An 18451-nucleotide genomic window follows, 5' to 3' on the forward strand; every position below is an offset into this window, starting at 1 on the left:
TTGCAATCGAAAAGTACTTTACCAAATATTTGATTAAGTGCATCGTTTTGACCATAAAATAGTCACTTTATGGATATAATTTTAGGAAATTAGAACAAAATATCCATGAAGAGTGAAAAAACAACGACTTCCTCTCTAAAATTTAAAATCGGACAATTAGTTTCTGAGATACAGTATAACAAAAAAAATCTAAATGATGAAAATGAGTTTTTTTTCCAGAGTGTTACCAAATAAGCCTAAAATTTTCAACTGACCATATTTCGAAAGCTGTTGGGTTTGGTTTTATAAGGAAGGTCAAAAGTACGCTTATAGTTATCCCCTGAAAAAAAAGTCAAATTTGAACACATTGGCAAAGCCTTACCAACCATGTAAAATGTCCATATTTTCCTTTAAAAAAATCCTGGTTTTACTAAAAATTTGTATTTTCGGCTCAAATACATTTTTCAAATTCTATATTGTTATTTGAATAATTATGTAGGAAACAAATATCAAAATTTTGTTATATTTTTACAAGTATTGGGTACCTTGAAACAAGGAAAGTATATTTAAGATATCTGTAATCAACGCGGAACATATTGAGTCAAATTCCAATTCTAGAGCCAGTATTTAAAACCTGTCCAAAATTGTAAAAAAAAATATTGGTTCAAACTTTGAAATACATGAATAATTAAAACCATGCTTGCTTATAAACACAGATTTGATTGTACAATAATAATTAAAAATGGCAGTAATTACCCATAAAATCAATAAAAAATAATTAACATTCATCAATTCAATCACGTGCAGTTATGACTCATTTAAAGCCACAACTTTTTTTTGCTGTCGTTAAACAAAATACCACTGAAAAATTCACCCACAGACTAATAAAAACGTGACATATGTCAGCATCATAAATTTCATCAAGGTAATTCCACATAATTTAAAGCCCTCCACCCACGAGCCTCAAGAAAGGATACACATTTTATCTGATCCCCTGTCCACAACCTCACAACCTAACCAGTAGGAGGGCTCGAGGGTCGAGTTCATGCCCTGGGAAATTGGACACACGAGGGTCGTCATCGTCCAAAATTCCATTCATTTTCATTCCGACATTAACGCGGGAATGTCACTAATGTCAAACAGGTTGAGGATTATAATATTTTTTTGTTAATTTTTGTCTCGAAATAAAATTATGTTCGTTTGGCGTCAATAACTCTGTGATTTTGTAACCGACATTTGGTGTGGAGACGCATGGTACTTTAACAAAACATTAATAATTTCAATAATCAACCAAACTTTAACAAATTTGTCTGCGTCTGATCAGCTAATTTTCACAACTCAATAACAGCTTCGATTAACAACCTCATCGGCAAATGTACTAATTTGAATTTCCTCTTGTTCAAAAACTCGAAAATTTCCAGCGCCGCGTACGACACCATCACCCAGCAGAATGTCGCCATCAAAAAGCTGTCGCGGCCGTTCCAGAACGTCACACACGCCAAACGAGCCTACAGGGAGTTTAAGCTTATGAAGTTAGTCAACCATAAAAATGTAAGTATCGAGCGAAAATCTCAAACGACAGCGGTATATGACTCGGCTATTGGAGGTTTAACATTTTGAAATTGGGCGCTAAAATTATGGGCTGTTTTTGGTTTTTAAGCAGCTCATAAATGGAAAGATGTGGAAATTACTCTGGCATCGATTTGATTACATGAAGATTGAGTGACTAAGTCGATTAAATGACAGCCAATGAAATTTTATATGACAATTAAGTATCACTAATTTTGTTTGGATTTTTTTTTATTTCTATCTCTTTCAATGAAAACAAGTTATTTGAAAAATTCAATCTCATATTGCTAGGGTTACACAACCCACTCCTTCTACCACCAACAGAGCACATCGTAGAAAACAAACTTACTCCCATTTCTCTTAAGCAAGTAAATCCCATTAAGAGAAATTCATTCATCATCTTCCCGAGCTTCAAAACATCCATCTCCAGCAGTATTCTAAGCAGCTGAGAAAGGAGAAAAATGAATGTTTTCTACATTCTCCATCCATCTCATCTTGACGACTTTCTTAGCATCCTTCATTTGCTCTCGTGAAGCAACTTATAATGCCAAATCACTCAGTTGCCTAACTTATATAAACACTCATTCAGCAGGGGTAAAAAACACACCCCCTTGAAAACAAAGTCGCCTAAGTAAATCTCGACCCATTTACACGCTGAACAAAAACAACAACAAAGGAAAGCTATTAATTTTCCTCCCTTCCAATTACCCCCCAAACAATCACCCTAATCGAATCGATTGTTCTTCCTTCCTCCACCCAGATAATTGGACTGCTGAACGCATTCACGCCGCAGCGCACGCTCGAGGAGTTCCAGGACGTGTACCTGGTGATGGAGCTGATGGACGCCAACCTGTGCCAGGTCATACAGGTGAGGGAACAGCTTTCTTGGTTATGGTTTTACAGATCTCTCGGAGATAAGCACAACTAACTCTAATTACTCTTTTATCCAGATGGACCTGGACCACGAGCGGATGTCGTACCTGCTGTACCAGATGCTGTGCGGCATCAAGCATCTGCACTCGGCCGGAATCATACACAGGGTGAGTGGGGTTTTAGTCAGGATTTATCTATTAATCTATTGATTTTTGAGACTTCTTAAACCAGATTATAAGTCTACAAACTGAATTTTGATGTAAAAATACCTGAATTCATTTTTTTTTTGTTATTCTATAAAACTCACATCACATAGAAAATGTCCCGTCCCATCTCTGATTTCCATGAAACTTTGTACTAAGAAGTATTTTTGATCCTAGATCACGAATCCAAGGTTTAAATTTAAAGTATATCAACATTTGCATGATTGTTTGATCTACAATTTTGTAGAACATCGTAACATTCTAAAAAAAAACCCTGTAAAGTAAGAAAATTTAAAAAATAAAAAGAAAATCTTTGTTCTTAGTAAAAAAAATCTAAGGGTCATAGCAAATTCAATAAACATTGAGTTTCCCCTAAAATTACATGTTTCACGTTTTATCACTATTTAACACTGGAACGCCCAACGCATGTCCAACTTACACGGACGCCCAAGCCTCCCAAAAAAGGTGGAACGGTAACTTCAACTCGCTGGTTCTCGGGCATTACTCAACCAATCGGGACGATTCTTGTTTCCAGTGATTTGTAAGAATGTCTAGATGATTCTAGAACTTTGCAGAACTTGATTTGATCAAATCTGTAATTTCTGCGATCAATAACATCGTTCCTCCTTTTTTTAAACGACTGCCTCCGCAGAATTTTTGGCGATTTTTTTTACACGCGCAAAAAAAAGTTGGAACGATGTTTTTGATCGCAAAAATAACAGATTTGATCAAATTAAGCTCTGCAAAGTTCTAGAATTATCTAAACATTCTAACAAATCACTGGAAAGAAGAATCATCTTGATTGGTTGAGATATGCCCGAGAACCATTGAGTTGAAGTTACCGTTCCAACTTTTTTGGAGCCTTGGGCGTTGGAATGTTAACAAATGGCCTTGGTTTTGAAATTTTTTTGAACTTTTTTGTTATGAAAACATCAATAATTTTTTAAAGTTTAACGCCATGGTTTTGAGCTAGAAATTAGTGAAAAATACATCTTTCTTCCACAATTTCATTCTCTACGAAATGAACCTTTTTCAAAATTTTAGTTTTTTAATTTTTTTTTTATCTGGCTGAATTTTTTTGGGTGCCTTCCGTATTCTCAAAGAAGCCTGGAAGGATCATCAGATTGTCAATATTTCTTTCCATACAAAATTGGCAACACAAATTTTATGTTGACATTTAAATATCTGCATCTTTTGAAAGAATTTATTGATCGATTTGGACCTCCTTGGCAATGTTGTAGGTATGGATGAGGACAAAACCAGGAAAAAACCTGTTTTTAATTACTTTTTGTCTTTAAAAATAAATATCCAAAAAAAAACAAATAATATTTTTTTCATGTTTTGATTTATTTTAGAGAAATTCCAGGGCAAAAAAAATTACCAAGTTATGATTTTAAAAATAATAACAATATAAATTACATTTTTTTTACTTCTTTTTCAAACATAAAATTAAATTTGTAATCAAAAAGCACTTTAGTGACATTTTGAGATAGTGCATCGTTTTCAAGTGATATCCATTTTAGTAAAATTTAAAAAAAATATAAAAATAATGACCATGTTTGCCCATTTTTGAAAAAAAATATTTCGTGGGGATGAGAAAATTCCCTACATTTAGCTTGTTTGGACTTTTTTAATTAAGGGCTTTTGTTGCTGTGTTATGGTAATGCAAAGATAAAAATTTAGGAAAGATAAGATTTTTCCAGTGTTGCCCAATTTCCCTTTGTTTTTTAATTATCGATATCTAGGAATCTAATAATCCGACTTTCTATGCATTTTTTGAAAACTAATGGTCTGATTTTCAATCATGAAAATAAAAATGTTGTGAAATAATCCACTCTTTTTAATTTGAATTAAGTTGAAATGTAGCCCAACATTTTAATGTGTCAAAAATATGTGTTTTTAGCCCTTTCAAAAAGGATACTTCGAGGATACTTGATCTTATTATTAGTTCGAAATATTTAAAAATATTTTATTATTTTTTTATTATTTGGAATTATTTCGAACTTTTATGATCAAGTATAACTTTTTGAAAGGGCTAAAACACCTATTTTTGACACATTAAAATGTTGGGCTACATTTCAACTTAATTTTAACTAAAAAGAGCGGATTATTTCACAACATTTTCATTTTCATGATTGAAAATCAGACCATTAGTTTTCAAAATATCGATGATCAAAATACAACACTGAGAAAATCTAATTTTTCTTTATATTTTACCTTTTCTTGGCCACAACTCAGCAACCAAAGACCGTATCAACAAAGTTTAAAAAAAGCAAAATGTAGTATTTATCAAAGTTTTACTTAAGTACTTTTTGATTGCAAAATTAATATTATGTTCATTATTTCAATAATTTGTATAACTTATTTTATTTTTTTTTAAACTATTTGTTCAGCCAGATGCTGACTGCGAATTCCCTACGTTGTGTTGTTGTTGTTGTCCAGGCGCGTGGAATCTCTAATTGAAATAAAACAATCGTTTGAGTTGACTGCTGACGCTGAGCCAACCGTTTCGGACGGTGGCAGAATACAAGTTTATTGTTCTCGAAAAGGTACAGAAGTAAATACACATGGGACGGACACAAATACATTTTTTTTTCGGTGCCTACAACTTAGCGGAAGACACCAAATCGATCAAAACAAAATCCTTCAGAAGATACAGATTTTTTTGTTGTTGTTGTTGTTTTATTATAGAGGTTTTACACTCCACGTGCATTCGACTCTTACAGATTTTTTTTTTAACATACCAATTTTGTATGGACAGCTGTCCAAATTGTATGGAAAATTATCTAATCTAATCTAATCTAATCAGACCCTAGCGCAGCCAATCTTTCGAAGGGATCCTGGAGAGTGCCTTAGGTTAGATGACGCCTAGCACTCTTCTTGTCATTTATTAACATTTGTAGTGCGCCATTGCATTAGAATGCATTGAAACATCACAAGCGTTAAAGCGGCCAGGCCTACTGCGTAAAGCCGTATCGCAGAGATGACTCGTAATTGGGTTGAGTTTGAGCACTGAGTGTTCGAACAACAACACAATTCTGAATCTACAGGGGAGGAAGAAGCGTGGGGACACACCACCATACGCTCCGAGATTTTTGGTTGTATTCGTTGGGAGCACCATGCTAAGAAGGTTTGGTACTCCGGGACCCTCTGGGATGGGACATTGTATTTCCACGAATGCCCTGGACACTATTTGCCGTAGTTATAGCGCCACAACTCGCTCTCTGTAACAGTATTCCTAATTCCAGTCCACACTCACCACCAAGTCGTCATGGCCTAGTGGTTAGCATTTTTGCTTACCAATCCAAAGGACGGGGGATCGAACCCCGCCTCGAGCGATTTTGATTTTTCGTTCATATTCATCATTTCAAATTTATGTGTTCTTAAATTTCTCGTTGGGAGCAGATGGGCATCGAACCCAGAACCATTCGCTTACAAAGCGAACACCGTAACCAGTCAGCCACGGCCGCTCCTTGTCCAAATTGTATGGAAAATTATATGGACAAACTGATGATACAAAAAGGCTGCTTTGGGCATACGGAAGGTACTCAAAAAGTAATTGAAGAATTCGACGACATTTTTCCCGCTAGGTTCGCTGTTGTTCGGAATGACAGCACCCATACATTTTGAGCAGTTTTAAGGGAAAAAATGCGTTTATAATGAAAAATCAAACATTTTCAGAAAAGTGGGGTATTGCAAAGTGTGGCAATTTCGCTAACGACCATAATGCGTGGTGAATTGTAGCGATTAATTTTGACTGGTATTTTATTTAGACGATTTTTCTAAAAAGATGATCGATATTTTGGATAACTTGAGTTATATGTTGCAAAAGTTGAAAGTAATTATCAAATGTAATGTAAAATGTTTAAACATTGCTTTTCTTCCTGTTTGACCAAAATATTGATCTTAAAAAAACTTTTTGGTTATTTTTTTAAATTTTTGGAAAATTTCGATAACTGGTAATTTTTTAAGAAAATTATTGTAATTATGCTGTAATATGACTCTAATAGTTTGTTCTATCAATAATACACACATAAGGAACATTATCAATCAATTAAATCTTATTTAAATCAATTTTTCAAAAGAGCTTTTTGGTAAATTCGAGGAAAAAAGCATGAAAAATTAACTCAGCCCATATGATTTATACATCATTTGATTCGTTTTTGCAATTGCCACACTTTACAATTACTTTCATCGATGTTAAAAAAGATTTGAATGAAATAAAAATCAAAAACTGCAAAAAAAATAATATTTCCAAGCACGCTGTCATTCCGAACATCGTCGCGTAGTGCTTCTACTCGCCACCAGGATGCGTGCACGTTTCTGTCGAATCACTCAATAGCCAGATAAAAAAATTAAATAAAACGGATGGCCGAAAACTCAGAGAATTACTCATGGGTTTCCTATGTTGGCAGGACCTTATGAAATTTGAATCAACAAGTATCACGCAATGTATTAATTGTTTCAACATAAGAGAAAAATTACTGCACATTTGGCTTCAACCACAAAGTATGTCACGCTAAAATTAGCATTTTTTTAAATTTAAGGTATTTCTAATGCTAATTATTTATTTAATGAAATTACATGTATCTAACAAAATTAATTGGTAAATTTCTGAATCGTCATTTAAATTTTTGGTCCATGCATGCATAATATTGTAAAATTTTTGGTCCATGCATGCATAATATTGTATTGAATCTGCCTTTTGCGGGCCTTAATCAAACAATTTGCCAAAATTTAATTTGCCGCCATATTTATTTAAAAATGATTGCACAAAGATTATTATTAGTTTGACAAATTATGAATTTGATGCACCCCTAAGTTTCGATCTAACTAGGTTTTTTGGCCAAATTTTCCCTAGTTTTTGTTAAATTGCATTTGAAGAACCTTCTGTTACCAAACGGTTATTGAAAAGGAAATAGTTGCAAGGAACACCAAATCTCTATGAACCAGTTATTCACACAAGTTGTAAAATTGTTATTTCGATAAATAAAATGAATTGAATTGAATTTGATGCACGGTATGGCGGAAGCAAAAAATAAAACATTATAAATCGAGATGACCCATGAGAGATTTATACTCAGAAAGTAATTTTCCCCTTCCTGATTACAAATACGTTCGATTCAAAATATTCTGTAAGTGAAAATGTCTATTTCAAGAAATATAAATATATTTACTGTGTGATGATTTTACTTGTTCAATGTGGGTTTAGCCATAATTTAAACAACTTTTACAAAAATTAGGCAAAGTATAGAGTTAATCTTTAGGAAAATTTGCTTAATAGTTTTAATTTGGTTCAAGCTGGTAATCTTTGAAAAACTATCATTGAAATGTTTAAAAAAAATAGAAAACAAAATTTGCAACTTTACAAAATATATTAGTTATAATATTTTGCTGTTCTCCTCTCCGCAGGATCTTAAACCGTCAAACATCGTCGTCAAATCGGACTGCACGCTCAAGATCCTGGACTTTGGGCTGGCCCGCACGGCCGGCACCACCTTCATGATGACGCCGTACGTGGTGACGCGGTACTACCGCGCCCCCGAGGTCATCCTGGGCATGGGCTACAAGGAGAACGTCGACATCTGGTCGGTGGGCTGCATCATGGGCGAGATGATCCGCGGCGGGGTGCTGTTCCCGGGCACGGACCACATTGACCAGTGGAACAAGATCATCGGTAGGACCTTTTGTACACTCCTTGAAGAATCATATCTAACCTCAAAACTTCTCTTTCAGAGCAACTCGGAACGCCGTCGCCCTCGTTCATGACCCGGTTACAGCCGACGGTGCGGAACTACGTCGAGAACCGGCCCCGCTACACCGGCTACCCGTTCGATCGGCTCTTCCCGGACGTGCTCTTCCCCACGGACTCGAACGAGCACAACCGGCTGAAGGCGAGCCAGGCGCGTGATCTGCTGAGTAAAATGCTCGTCGTCGACCCGGAACACCGCATCTCCGTCGACCAGGCGCTCGTGCACAGCTACATCAACGTGTGGTACGACGAGAGCGAAGTCAACGCGGTGAGTACGAATACCCTGATGAGGTTGGGGTTTGCATTCTGAGAAGTGAGTCATCGGCACACGGCAGTGTGATAACTGGCTCTCTTATCTAATGTCTGGTCAATTTGAGCCGGGTGTTTATCAGATTAGTTAGAGAATCAGATCGGATTTTCGTCTATGGCAGAAATTTAGATTAATTCGGAATACACCATGGATTAACGACTTTGTCACCGTTAAGACTTGCTGTTCTTTATTACAGATGATTTTGTTAAGTTTCTGACATAACTTGGCTTTCAAGATTTTCTCAAACATTCTAAATTACAATAGATATTATTGTTAATTTTTAATCATTAAATGAATTCGGAAAAATTAACAATATTTTTTAAATGATCCGTTTACGTTTTCACAAATCGACTATTCTTTGATTTTTTTATTTGGAAGAAACTTGTCCATGTAAAAAATACCTATGTCACTCTAAAAAAAAACAATTTTTTAATAACATTATATCACAAAAACTGGATTTTGACAAACTTTGCCCCCCTCGATTTAAAAAAAAAATTCGATGAGTTTTAGTAGAAAGAAGTGCCAACTTTTAAGTTAAAGGGCAGGGTTGTTAAAATATCAAAATATCAGCTCTCAGCAACTACAATTATCTCGCCTGAATATTCATGCCTCAAATACAACTGCTCTTCTCTCTTCATTGAAACTCTCAGCGCCGAACATAGCCGAACATGTTTTCGTGTTTACACACTCGCGATTGACATTTTCCGTTTCTCTCTCATTCCCGCTTCCACGATAATCCTACCGCAACAGCGTTTAACCACAAAAGCCGCCACAAAACCAATTTCGCAAACGTAGTTTAACGGGACGTCATGCGTGGTCGGCTCCTAATCGCAATCTCGCGTTCTCTCAATGCAGTTTTCGGAGAGATTGAGAGACTCAGCGGTGAGAGCGCAGAGTCGAGGAGAAGGGGAGGAGTGATAAAGAGAGAGAATGACATCGCTGGGAATCACGAGACACAAGAAGAGATCTCACAGGCTATAGTGACGGCCGCTATACTCTCGGATATTTTTGGTGCAGAGATAATCTATTGATAGCTTTTTGATCACTCATTTGCAACACAGTTAAAGGGTATTACGGACTTTTTTGATCATGTTCTGATTTTTCGAAAAATATCGAAAATGAACAAAAAAAAGTTCAAAAAATCATTTTTAGTTCAGATTCTTAACCAAAACATAATTTTTAAAATTTTGATAAAATGCACCATTTGAATTCAAAAAATGTTCAAGGTTAAATTATTCAACACAACCTTTTTTAATTTTTTTAATTATTACTATTATATTGCCTTGTCCATCTTTAAAAAAATATATTCCAAAAGCTAAGAAAATTCTCCACAATTTGCTTTTTAGACATTGTTGATCCAACCCTTAGTTGCTAAGCCTTGCAAAAATTGAAATTTTCCAAAAAAATATTTTTCCTAAAATCCCAATTCACTCTCGATGATTTCTTGGAAACCACCGATCAGATTTTCAATTTAAAAAAATAAACTTTTGTGAAATTTTCTTAACTTTTTGAAATAATATTTTTGGATTTTTGAAATCACGAATAATATGATTTTGACATATAAGTAATGGTTGAAAAAACTTGTAATTGATTTTTGAAATCACGAATAATATGATTTTGACATATAAGTAATGGTTGAAAAAACTTGTAAATAGGGGCAGGGGGGGCAGAATGGACCATGGGGGCAGAATGGGCCACCCTTGGTTTTGGGCTTTAGGATGGATTTAGACCAACTGTAAGGCAAGGGTCTTATAAAGGACGTCAAATAACATCACCATACCGAAAACGGCGTTTGAATTCATTGTATTTTTCGAATTATGAGCAAAAATGTAAATTTATGACAAAACCACGCAAATGTTGTTTATTTCGAGGTTTTTAAATAAGCTTTCTGAAAAGTTGGATTGTTTGAAAAAGTTTGCTCAATGCTTATAACGTTACTAGATGCTACTACCAAGGTATACAAACAACAACGGAACCTTAAAATCATTTAGAGGCTTGGTGGTGGAAGTGTTAAATTAAAATCCACTTGGGGGCAGAATGGACCACCCTTTTCCTGCCTTGTAAAAACAATCAAAAATTAAAAAAAATGAGCTAAATGGATTATTTTACTCCTGGTAGCTTCACAAATCACGTTTAATGCAACAAAAGTGGATTTTATAGTTGTTTCGACGCTTAGTTGTAAAAATAGTGTCTTTTTTCGACATATTTACACTATTTTCAAAAATCTTTGTTTTTTAAAGTTACTATTGTTATAAAAGTGATTAAATTTCATGGAAACTATAATGGAAAGGTCCCTCAAGTAATTTCTTATCACCCTTCAACGTTGTTTTAGAAGAAATGGCTTGTTTTCAAAGGTGGCCCATTCTGCCCCGCAGGGTGGCCCATTCTGCCCCGCACCCTGGAAAATCAGTCGAAAAAACTTTTTTTTCAAAGTGGCTCAAAAATAGTTTTAAGTAAAAAAATTTCATCAACCAAGTATACAACATTGAAGGTAACATTCCAAAGCATAAGCCTACTACACAGGATTCATAGATTTTTATGTTTTTCTATGGTTTTTGGTGCATTTCCCTTAGGCGGTCCATTCTGCCCCCCCTGCCCCTATGTTTTTTCAAATAATATCAAATTGAATTAAATAAACAAGAAAAAAATCATTTTCTTGTGATACTTTACAGAATTGAACTATACATAGAATTTTCTTTAGTAATATTTTTTCGCCCCTCTATTTCTCAAGGAAATTTAGAAGGGGAGGAAGGGAAAGAGTGCTCAAACCGTGAATGGAAATTTGCAGCAGCCTAAATATTTTTCAATATTCGTTTTTTTATATTTTAGGAACATAAAAACACATCTTATGCCCTGGATTTTAGAAGATGTTTTTTAATTGCAATTTTTGAAAGAAAATAAAACTAAAATATTTTTTTTTTTGAGCTTTATGTTAAAGATTTGCTGTTTCTTGGTGAGAGCTTTCCATCATAAGTTGTTAAATTATTATATTCCCCTATATTATGATATTATTAAATAACCCTTCTATCCCTTCCCCATTATCCTTTTCCTAATTCCCATTATCCCCAACTTCAATTTCCCAATTCCACTTCCCTCCTAAAAATATAATTATTTGCCAATTTACACTTACACACCACACCTAACTGATTCGGAGCGTTTGGTACGGTATGTCCACGCATCCTTCCTCCCCTGTTGATTCTGTGAAATGTGATCCGTTCACCGAATCTGTCTCTGCGGTTAATGCAACGCAGTAGGCCTGGCCACTTTAATTTTTGCTGTACATTTTTGGGGTTACTCGGATGTACTGCAATTAGGGGAGCTGGGGGTAAGACGGCCAGGCGGGGTAAGACGGCCACCCCACTGTTTTACTAAGTATACTAATGAATATTACTAAAATGTTTAGCAATACTGTTCCTCATGCTAAATAATGCATATGGAGTCACCTTTGCCAAAAATATTGTTTGAAATAGTATAAAAATAGCTCAAAATAAACAAATAATTTTTGAACTTGAAACTGGATGTAATTTTCATGAATAACAACTTAGGCATTTTTGTTAGATAACAATATGTTTTCCTGTCTTCAATTATTTTTTCATGTTAAATTGAAGTTTTCCTTAGATTTTGTCCCTCGAAAAAGTTTAGAAAATGCGATGAGCTATTTACAAAAATTGTTTAAAAAAATAATTTATTTGGGGGCAAGACGGCCACCTCCTCCGGGGGTAAGACGGCCACCCGTAATTTGTAGATTTTAATTGATATAGGTTATATTTTTGACGGTTTTTGACTATTAAGACATATTTGTAGATAAGGAAAAGCATTTTCAATAAAACTATCCATTTTTAATCAAAATGCTATTAACTACCGTTTCGACAACATTCTTTACTGTGATATAGCAAAACTTATTGAATAGTATGAAATCCTATCAAACTTTTCATAAAAATCGCTAATTTAATATTGTTTACATAATTTTGATTTACTTATTCTAATCAAAATACACAAACTAATAATTTTGCATCAAATTGTGTTTGTTTTCTAGTAAAAATTCACAGTTTTTCATAAAATGTGGTCGCAATAATATGAAATTCACTGAGCCAAAATATGAAATTTTTTAAACAGCATTTTCCTTCACATTTGAAACCTGATTTTTTCAACCAAAATAGTTATGATGTTCAGAGAAGTCTGTTCAACCAACCTTGTAGGAATTTGGGTGGATTTAGCAAAGTTATTAAGTTAATTTATAGCACTGGCCGTCTTACCCCACATGGGTGGCCGTCTTACCCGCGTATTTCATATATATACGATTTCAATTATTTTTTAAAATTCCTGAAAAGTATTGAAAATTGGTTTTTAGACTAACTAATTTATGTCATTTCTATAATGGACTAGTAGTAGAACAATATGTACGTAATTTGAGATCAAAATAATCTGTTGTGTAAATTTTATTAGACTTCTCCCTTAGGGTGGCCGTCTGACCCCCATCTCCCCTATTAATATTGACAAGAAATGACTTGAGGCGTAATCTAACCGCAAGTTCTTCCATGATGCTTTCTTCGGACTGGCTGCGCTTGTGTTCGATTAGATTAGATATTAGATTAGATTAGATTAGATTAAATAAAACTAAAATAATTTCAAATAAAGTTTAAAACTCAGTTTTAAATGCAAATTCAACATAGCAATCATTTTTTTTCGGAAAATGTTGATTTTTATGCAATTTAAAAACATTGTATAAAGGAAAATCACCCGAGCCTTTTTTTTAAGCAAAGAAAATTTCTTAAAATTTTCCATACATTCTTTTGAATCTTTTTTTTGTAAAAAATCCTTTTCTCAAATTGGGAACTATTCATAAGCCACGTAGACACTTGAAAAACAAATAATTTTCTTGATCTTAATATCAAATTCGAGTTCAGCAACCCCATATCAGTCGAATTTCAGTGGTTGATTTGAATAATTTTGAATAAAACAAAACCGCCATCTTTTATTACAAATTTGTAGATAACTTAAGGGGTTATATTCGAGGTCAACAACCAAAAATAAGAAATAATATTGAAGAATTTTTGAAATAATTAAAATACATAAAAATATGTTTTAAGTCAGAGTAATTCTCAAGAAAGAATTTGAAGAGCTGTTTGAAACAATGTTAAAACTTACAAAATATTTAAATCTCTGAAATCACTTATAAAATTTGCAAATCTACATCTTAAAATATTAACACTCAATTTACTGTAAATTTTGGATTTTTTAGTTTTTGTTTAACATTAAGTCTGTTACAAATTTTATTTAAAGTTTTTGTCCCGCGGTTCTGATCATCAATGAAAATTTTTTCATAATTTTCATACAATATTTTTCAACAAAAATTTCAATTTTATGCTATAGATTTAATTGCTTCATAATTTCTTGACCATATTTTAAAGAGAGGTTTACGGTTACGCTTTCAAACATGAAAACATAATAAAAATTGAAACAGTAAAAATACAAGTTCGTAAAATTGCAATATATTAGATATAAGTCCGTTTAGAGGTGGTGAAGCTAATGCTCCTTCATGTTAGCTTGAGCTTATAAATTTATTTTATAAAATCTTTCAACATAAACAGATTGAAAACGATCCCTTTTTCAATCCCTTCCTAGAAGCGTAGAATAAAAAAATAGCTTGAAAATTTATAATTTGAACATAGTATAGTTTAAAAATTGATTGTTTTGATTTGACAATCTCAAAAGGTTTAATAATGACGCCTACCTAAGTAAACCAAATTTAATCATATTTTTATTAAGGTCCTTCAGACAAGCCAGTGAGCACGAACGCAACTCTCTTTTCAGATTCATACAATGCAAGGGAGAAAAGGGAGTTGCTCTCTTGCTCACTGTCTGGCTCCCCACTTCGGAAACTTATCATTTCCCCTCTCCCTTCCACAGCCCGCCCCCGGCCCGTACGACCACAGCGTCGATGAGCGGGAGCACACCGTCGAACAGTGGAAGGAGCTGATCTACCAGGAGGTTATGGAGTACGAGGTAGGTTTAGACATTTTTCATGCTTTTCTGATTAGGAGACCTAATTGCGATTTTTTAATTCAGGCGCGCAACAACCTCGCTGACGGCGACGGCACCCCGCGGTAGAAGCCGTCCTCGACGACCGCGGCCGACTAAAACGACGCAAACCTGGCGAACCTGCTCCACCACCATCAGTCTCATTATCCCCCTTGCTACGGCCGCACCCAACCGTACCATCATACCCAGCAGCAGCATCACCATCAGTACCATCGTTACAATTCGGGGGAGGATCGCGAGGCGGCGGCGGCAGGAGGGGGACTGTGCGAGGAGCGCCTGGTTTGAGGGGAGAGTGAGAGAGAGAGAAAGCACAATACCACAATATACAAGAGAGAGGACAGAGAGAAAAGTAAGCAGTTTTCCATCAAAGCAACCCCGCTCTCGCTCATGACCGCGCGTTGACACAGCGCCACACACTGAGGTAAATCAGCGGGATGAATTGATGCGTTGAGTGGCTCGACGCACGCAAAAGTGGTTTCGTTTCGTTCTTTCATTTTTAATGTCGAGCTGGCAAGATGACGCAAGAACTAAACACACAAAAAGTATTTGAGCGGAAAAGAGAGAGAGGTGAAGAATCGTGCGCTGTGAAGTTCATTACTAAGCAAAGGAAGAGTAACTGCAGAAAGTGTGTTGGAGAGAAATCACTGAGCTTCGCTCAGCGAACTACTTGTACATATTTATGAGTATGAAACAAATTTGTGGGTAGAGCTACAAACGGCATGACATACCCTCCCCCCTCAACCCCCGTTTTCTAGAGTTACTAAAAACTAAATAGTGGCAGTTTTGTGTACGTGAGAGTGAGTTTCGTAAAGTGCAGCGTAATAAAATACAAAAACACAGCAGCTGGTCAAAACGTGCAATAATTTTATCTCCAAAATTCAAAAAACGTGAAGGAAAAATATTGCCCCAAAAAAACGCTTCCAACGGGATTAACATAAACAAATAGAACGTCAAGTTGCGTGCAGCACTGAAAAAAAGAGTTCTTAGATCGCTTTTAATTGTTAAAAAATATTTGCGTGAAAGCAGCAAACAAAAATACACAAAATTATCATAGTAAACACAGAAAAAATGTCACGCGGATCATTGTCACCCCGCCCCCCGTCCTGGTCCCTGCGTTTTTAGTTCGATCCCAACCCGGAAGCGGAAGAAGATGGTTACGCAAACTATGTGATAAGGTAAGTCAGAATCGGTTTAATTGCTACTAAACTAATTTACTCATGGAATCGATACACACTTCTTGTACAATTCTTTAATTTAACCCCGGTAAATAATAACAAACAAACAAACAAACAGAAAGAGAAATGCTCAGGTCAACTCATGGCAGACTAGGATTGATTCAGTTGGGTTTTGTTTTTGTTTTTAAAACACGCAAGAGGAAAAGCAAACGAGATGGCGCGCTGTTTTGATCCCCAATCCTTGCTCTAATAATGAATTAATTTATACAACACTGCCCTCTATTCGAGTATGTAAGGTCAGAATCAAACGAAGCGTCGTCCCCAGCAAATTACAGATCCAACAAAAATACACAAACTTTCATTTAAATTGATTGATTTCATCAAAACCACAGAAATTAAAAAAAGATCAGGTAAAATTTACCCAAATCTGACATGTACAGCAAAATTCATTTTTGAACAAGTTATATTTCGATTAAATTTGAGTCCAAAATCAATCGGATTCATCAAAACTGACGTAAATCAGATTTTTGTCTAGTGTCAATTTTGGGTAAAATTTACTCAAAAAATGACAGTCGCGTCAAAAATCATTTCTGGACGAGTTCGCTCTTCACGAAAATTGAGTGAAAAATTAGTAAGATTTTGCTGTAGATGAGTAAAATCTAAATTTTGTTTCAATTAAAATGTCACATTTGAGTAAAATTTACTCATATTTGTCATTTTGCCTAATGTCAATTTTGGGTATAATTTACTCAAAAATTAAAAAGTTGCATCAAAACTCATTTCTGGGTGCTCTTCACGAAAATTGAATGAAAAATTGGTAAGATTTTGCTGTAGATTAGTAAAATCCAAATTTTCTTTAAATTAAAATGTGCCATTCGAGTAAATTTTACTCATATTTGTCATGTCATATTTGGGTAAAGTTTACTCAAAATTAACATTTGAATCAAAACAACTTTCTGAGTACATTCAATTTTGACAAAACTGCGTGATTTTGAATGACGGAACCAATTTTAACGACACTGAAACAAATCACCACCTTTAAAGTATGCTTCATGGTTAATTTAATGAACTCAACTTGTTTCGTTTCGTTCGTTGCAAGTTCAAATTTGACAAAAACTGAGTTATATTGAGAAAAAAAATCTGAAATTCGATTTAATACAAAAGTTATATTTGAGTACAATTTACTCTAAATTCACAATTGCATCAAAACAAATTTCTGAGTAAATTCAATTTTGACAAAATTTGCATGATTTTGAATCACGGTGTATATTTTAACGACACTGAAACAAATCACTACCTAAGAAGCAACAAATTTCATGGTTAATTTGATGAAATCAACATGTTTTTGTTTTTTTTTTTGCCATTTGCGATTGCCATAAGAGCGATTCTTTTCGAAAGCGTGACAATTTCAGATGTTTGTTATTTTATAGATAAAATTCTGATTCTAAAATTCTCTACTAAACAATCAATCATCAGATCATTGATATAACCAAAGGATTTCTTTTTCTTTTTGGAATGTCCTATTAATTTAAAATAATTGAAACGAAGAAGTTTATTTTTATTAGGAATGAAAATAAATTTGGTTTCAATGAACTTTTATCAAAAATAACAAATATTTGATTAAAAGTACCATTTTGTAAAGAATTGCTCAAAATCATTAATTCACAGCAAAAAAAGAAGACAGAAAAGCGTACTTAATAACCATTACAAAAGAGACAAATTTATTCAACAACAGAAGTCGACACGCTAGGAGTTTTTTAAAGATCCATTACCAAAACGGCATAGCAAATTTCGTAACCAACTAATAATGCAAACTAGTGGAACTTATTGTTGGAATGAGTTTAAAACAATTATCGATACACAAATACACACACTCACAGACACGCAGAATGTAAACATTGGATAAACCAACAATAAGTTAAGTAGTGGTAAACACAAACACACACAAAATCATGTAAATAAGTAACATTATATGAATATTGCAAATAATAAAACAAAAAAACTAGATGAAAAATGAAATAACAAGTCTAAAAAGAGGAAATTCTTATAGCAATTAGTTCAACCCAAAAATACGTTTAAAGAGTAATAACAAAAATGAAAGAAGTCAAGCTCTAATCATTTTTTGATGGTTAGTTAATTTCAGCAAAAAATATGAAAATTTGGGAACCCTTCAATTTATCGCTGGAATAAAATAAACATTAAACAAGCTAGCCTTCGTTAGTGGAAGGCAGAAAGAGAGCGACGATATTTTATAGCGAACCAGTTGTCTCAATGACAGATAAAATTACACACACACACTCACAGACCTACAACTCTCGCCAGAGCAAACTTATTAAACTGAGAAAAAACACACAATTAAAATCATAAACTTCTGTGCTAGCAGAAGCTGAATATTCCTAAAACGAAGAAAAAAAATATTGCAAACCCCTCATCTGAAGCAAACCGGAACTGACGATTCTAAGCCAGAAATAAAAAAATCACGAAAGAAGAACACGAGAAAAAAAATGAACAGTTTTACGATTCCGCCCTTTTTATAGAAATGAAATGA

The 18451-nt window shown here is 34.3% G+C and overlaps 1 protein-coding gene across 2 annotated transcripts in view; it reads left to right on the forward strand.

Moving 5' to 3' along the window:
• The window catches only part of LOC6032182 (stress-activated protein kinase JNK), a 29544-nt gene extending 13305 nt beyond the window's left edge, over positions 1–16239 (forward strand). For both annotated transcript variants that reach the window (XM_001842775.2, XM_038253907.1), the window contains exons 2-8: positions 1401–1530; positions 2309–2416; positions 2499–2588; positions 8037–8301; positions 8361–8644; positions 14597–14692; positions 14756–16239. In XM_001842775.2, coding sequence (XP_001842827.1) covers positions 1401–1530; positions 2309–2416; positions 2499–2588; positions 8037–8301; positions 8361–8644; positions 14597–14692; positions 14756–14797 — 1015 coding nt within the window. In that variant the 3' untranslated portion in view covers positions 14798–16239. The remainder of the gene's footprint in view (positions 1–1400; positions 1531–2308; positions 2417–2498; positions 2589–8036; positions 8302–8360; positions 8645–14596; positions 14693–14755) is intronic.
• The last annotated feature ends 2212 nt before the right edge of the window (positions 16240–18451 follow it).

This window comes from Culex quinquefasciatus, chromosome 2 (genome assembly GCF_015732765.1).
Source record: "Culex quinquefasciatus strain JHB chromosome 2, VPISU_Cqui_1.0_pri_paternal, whole genome shotgun sequence".
Lineage (NCBI taxonomy): Eukaryota > Metazoa > Arthropoda > Insecta > Diptera > Culicidae > Culex > Culex quinquefasciatus.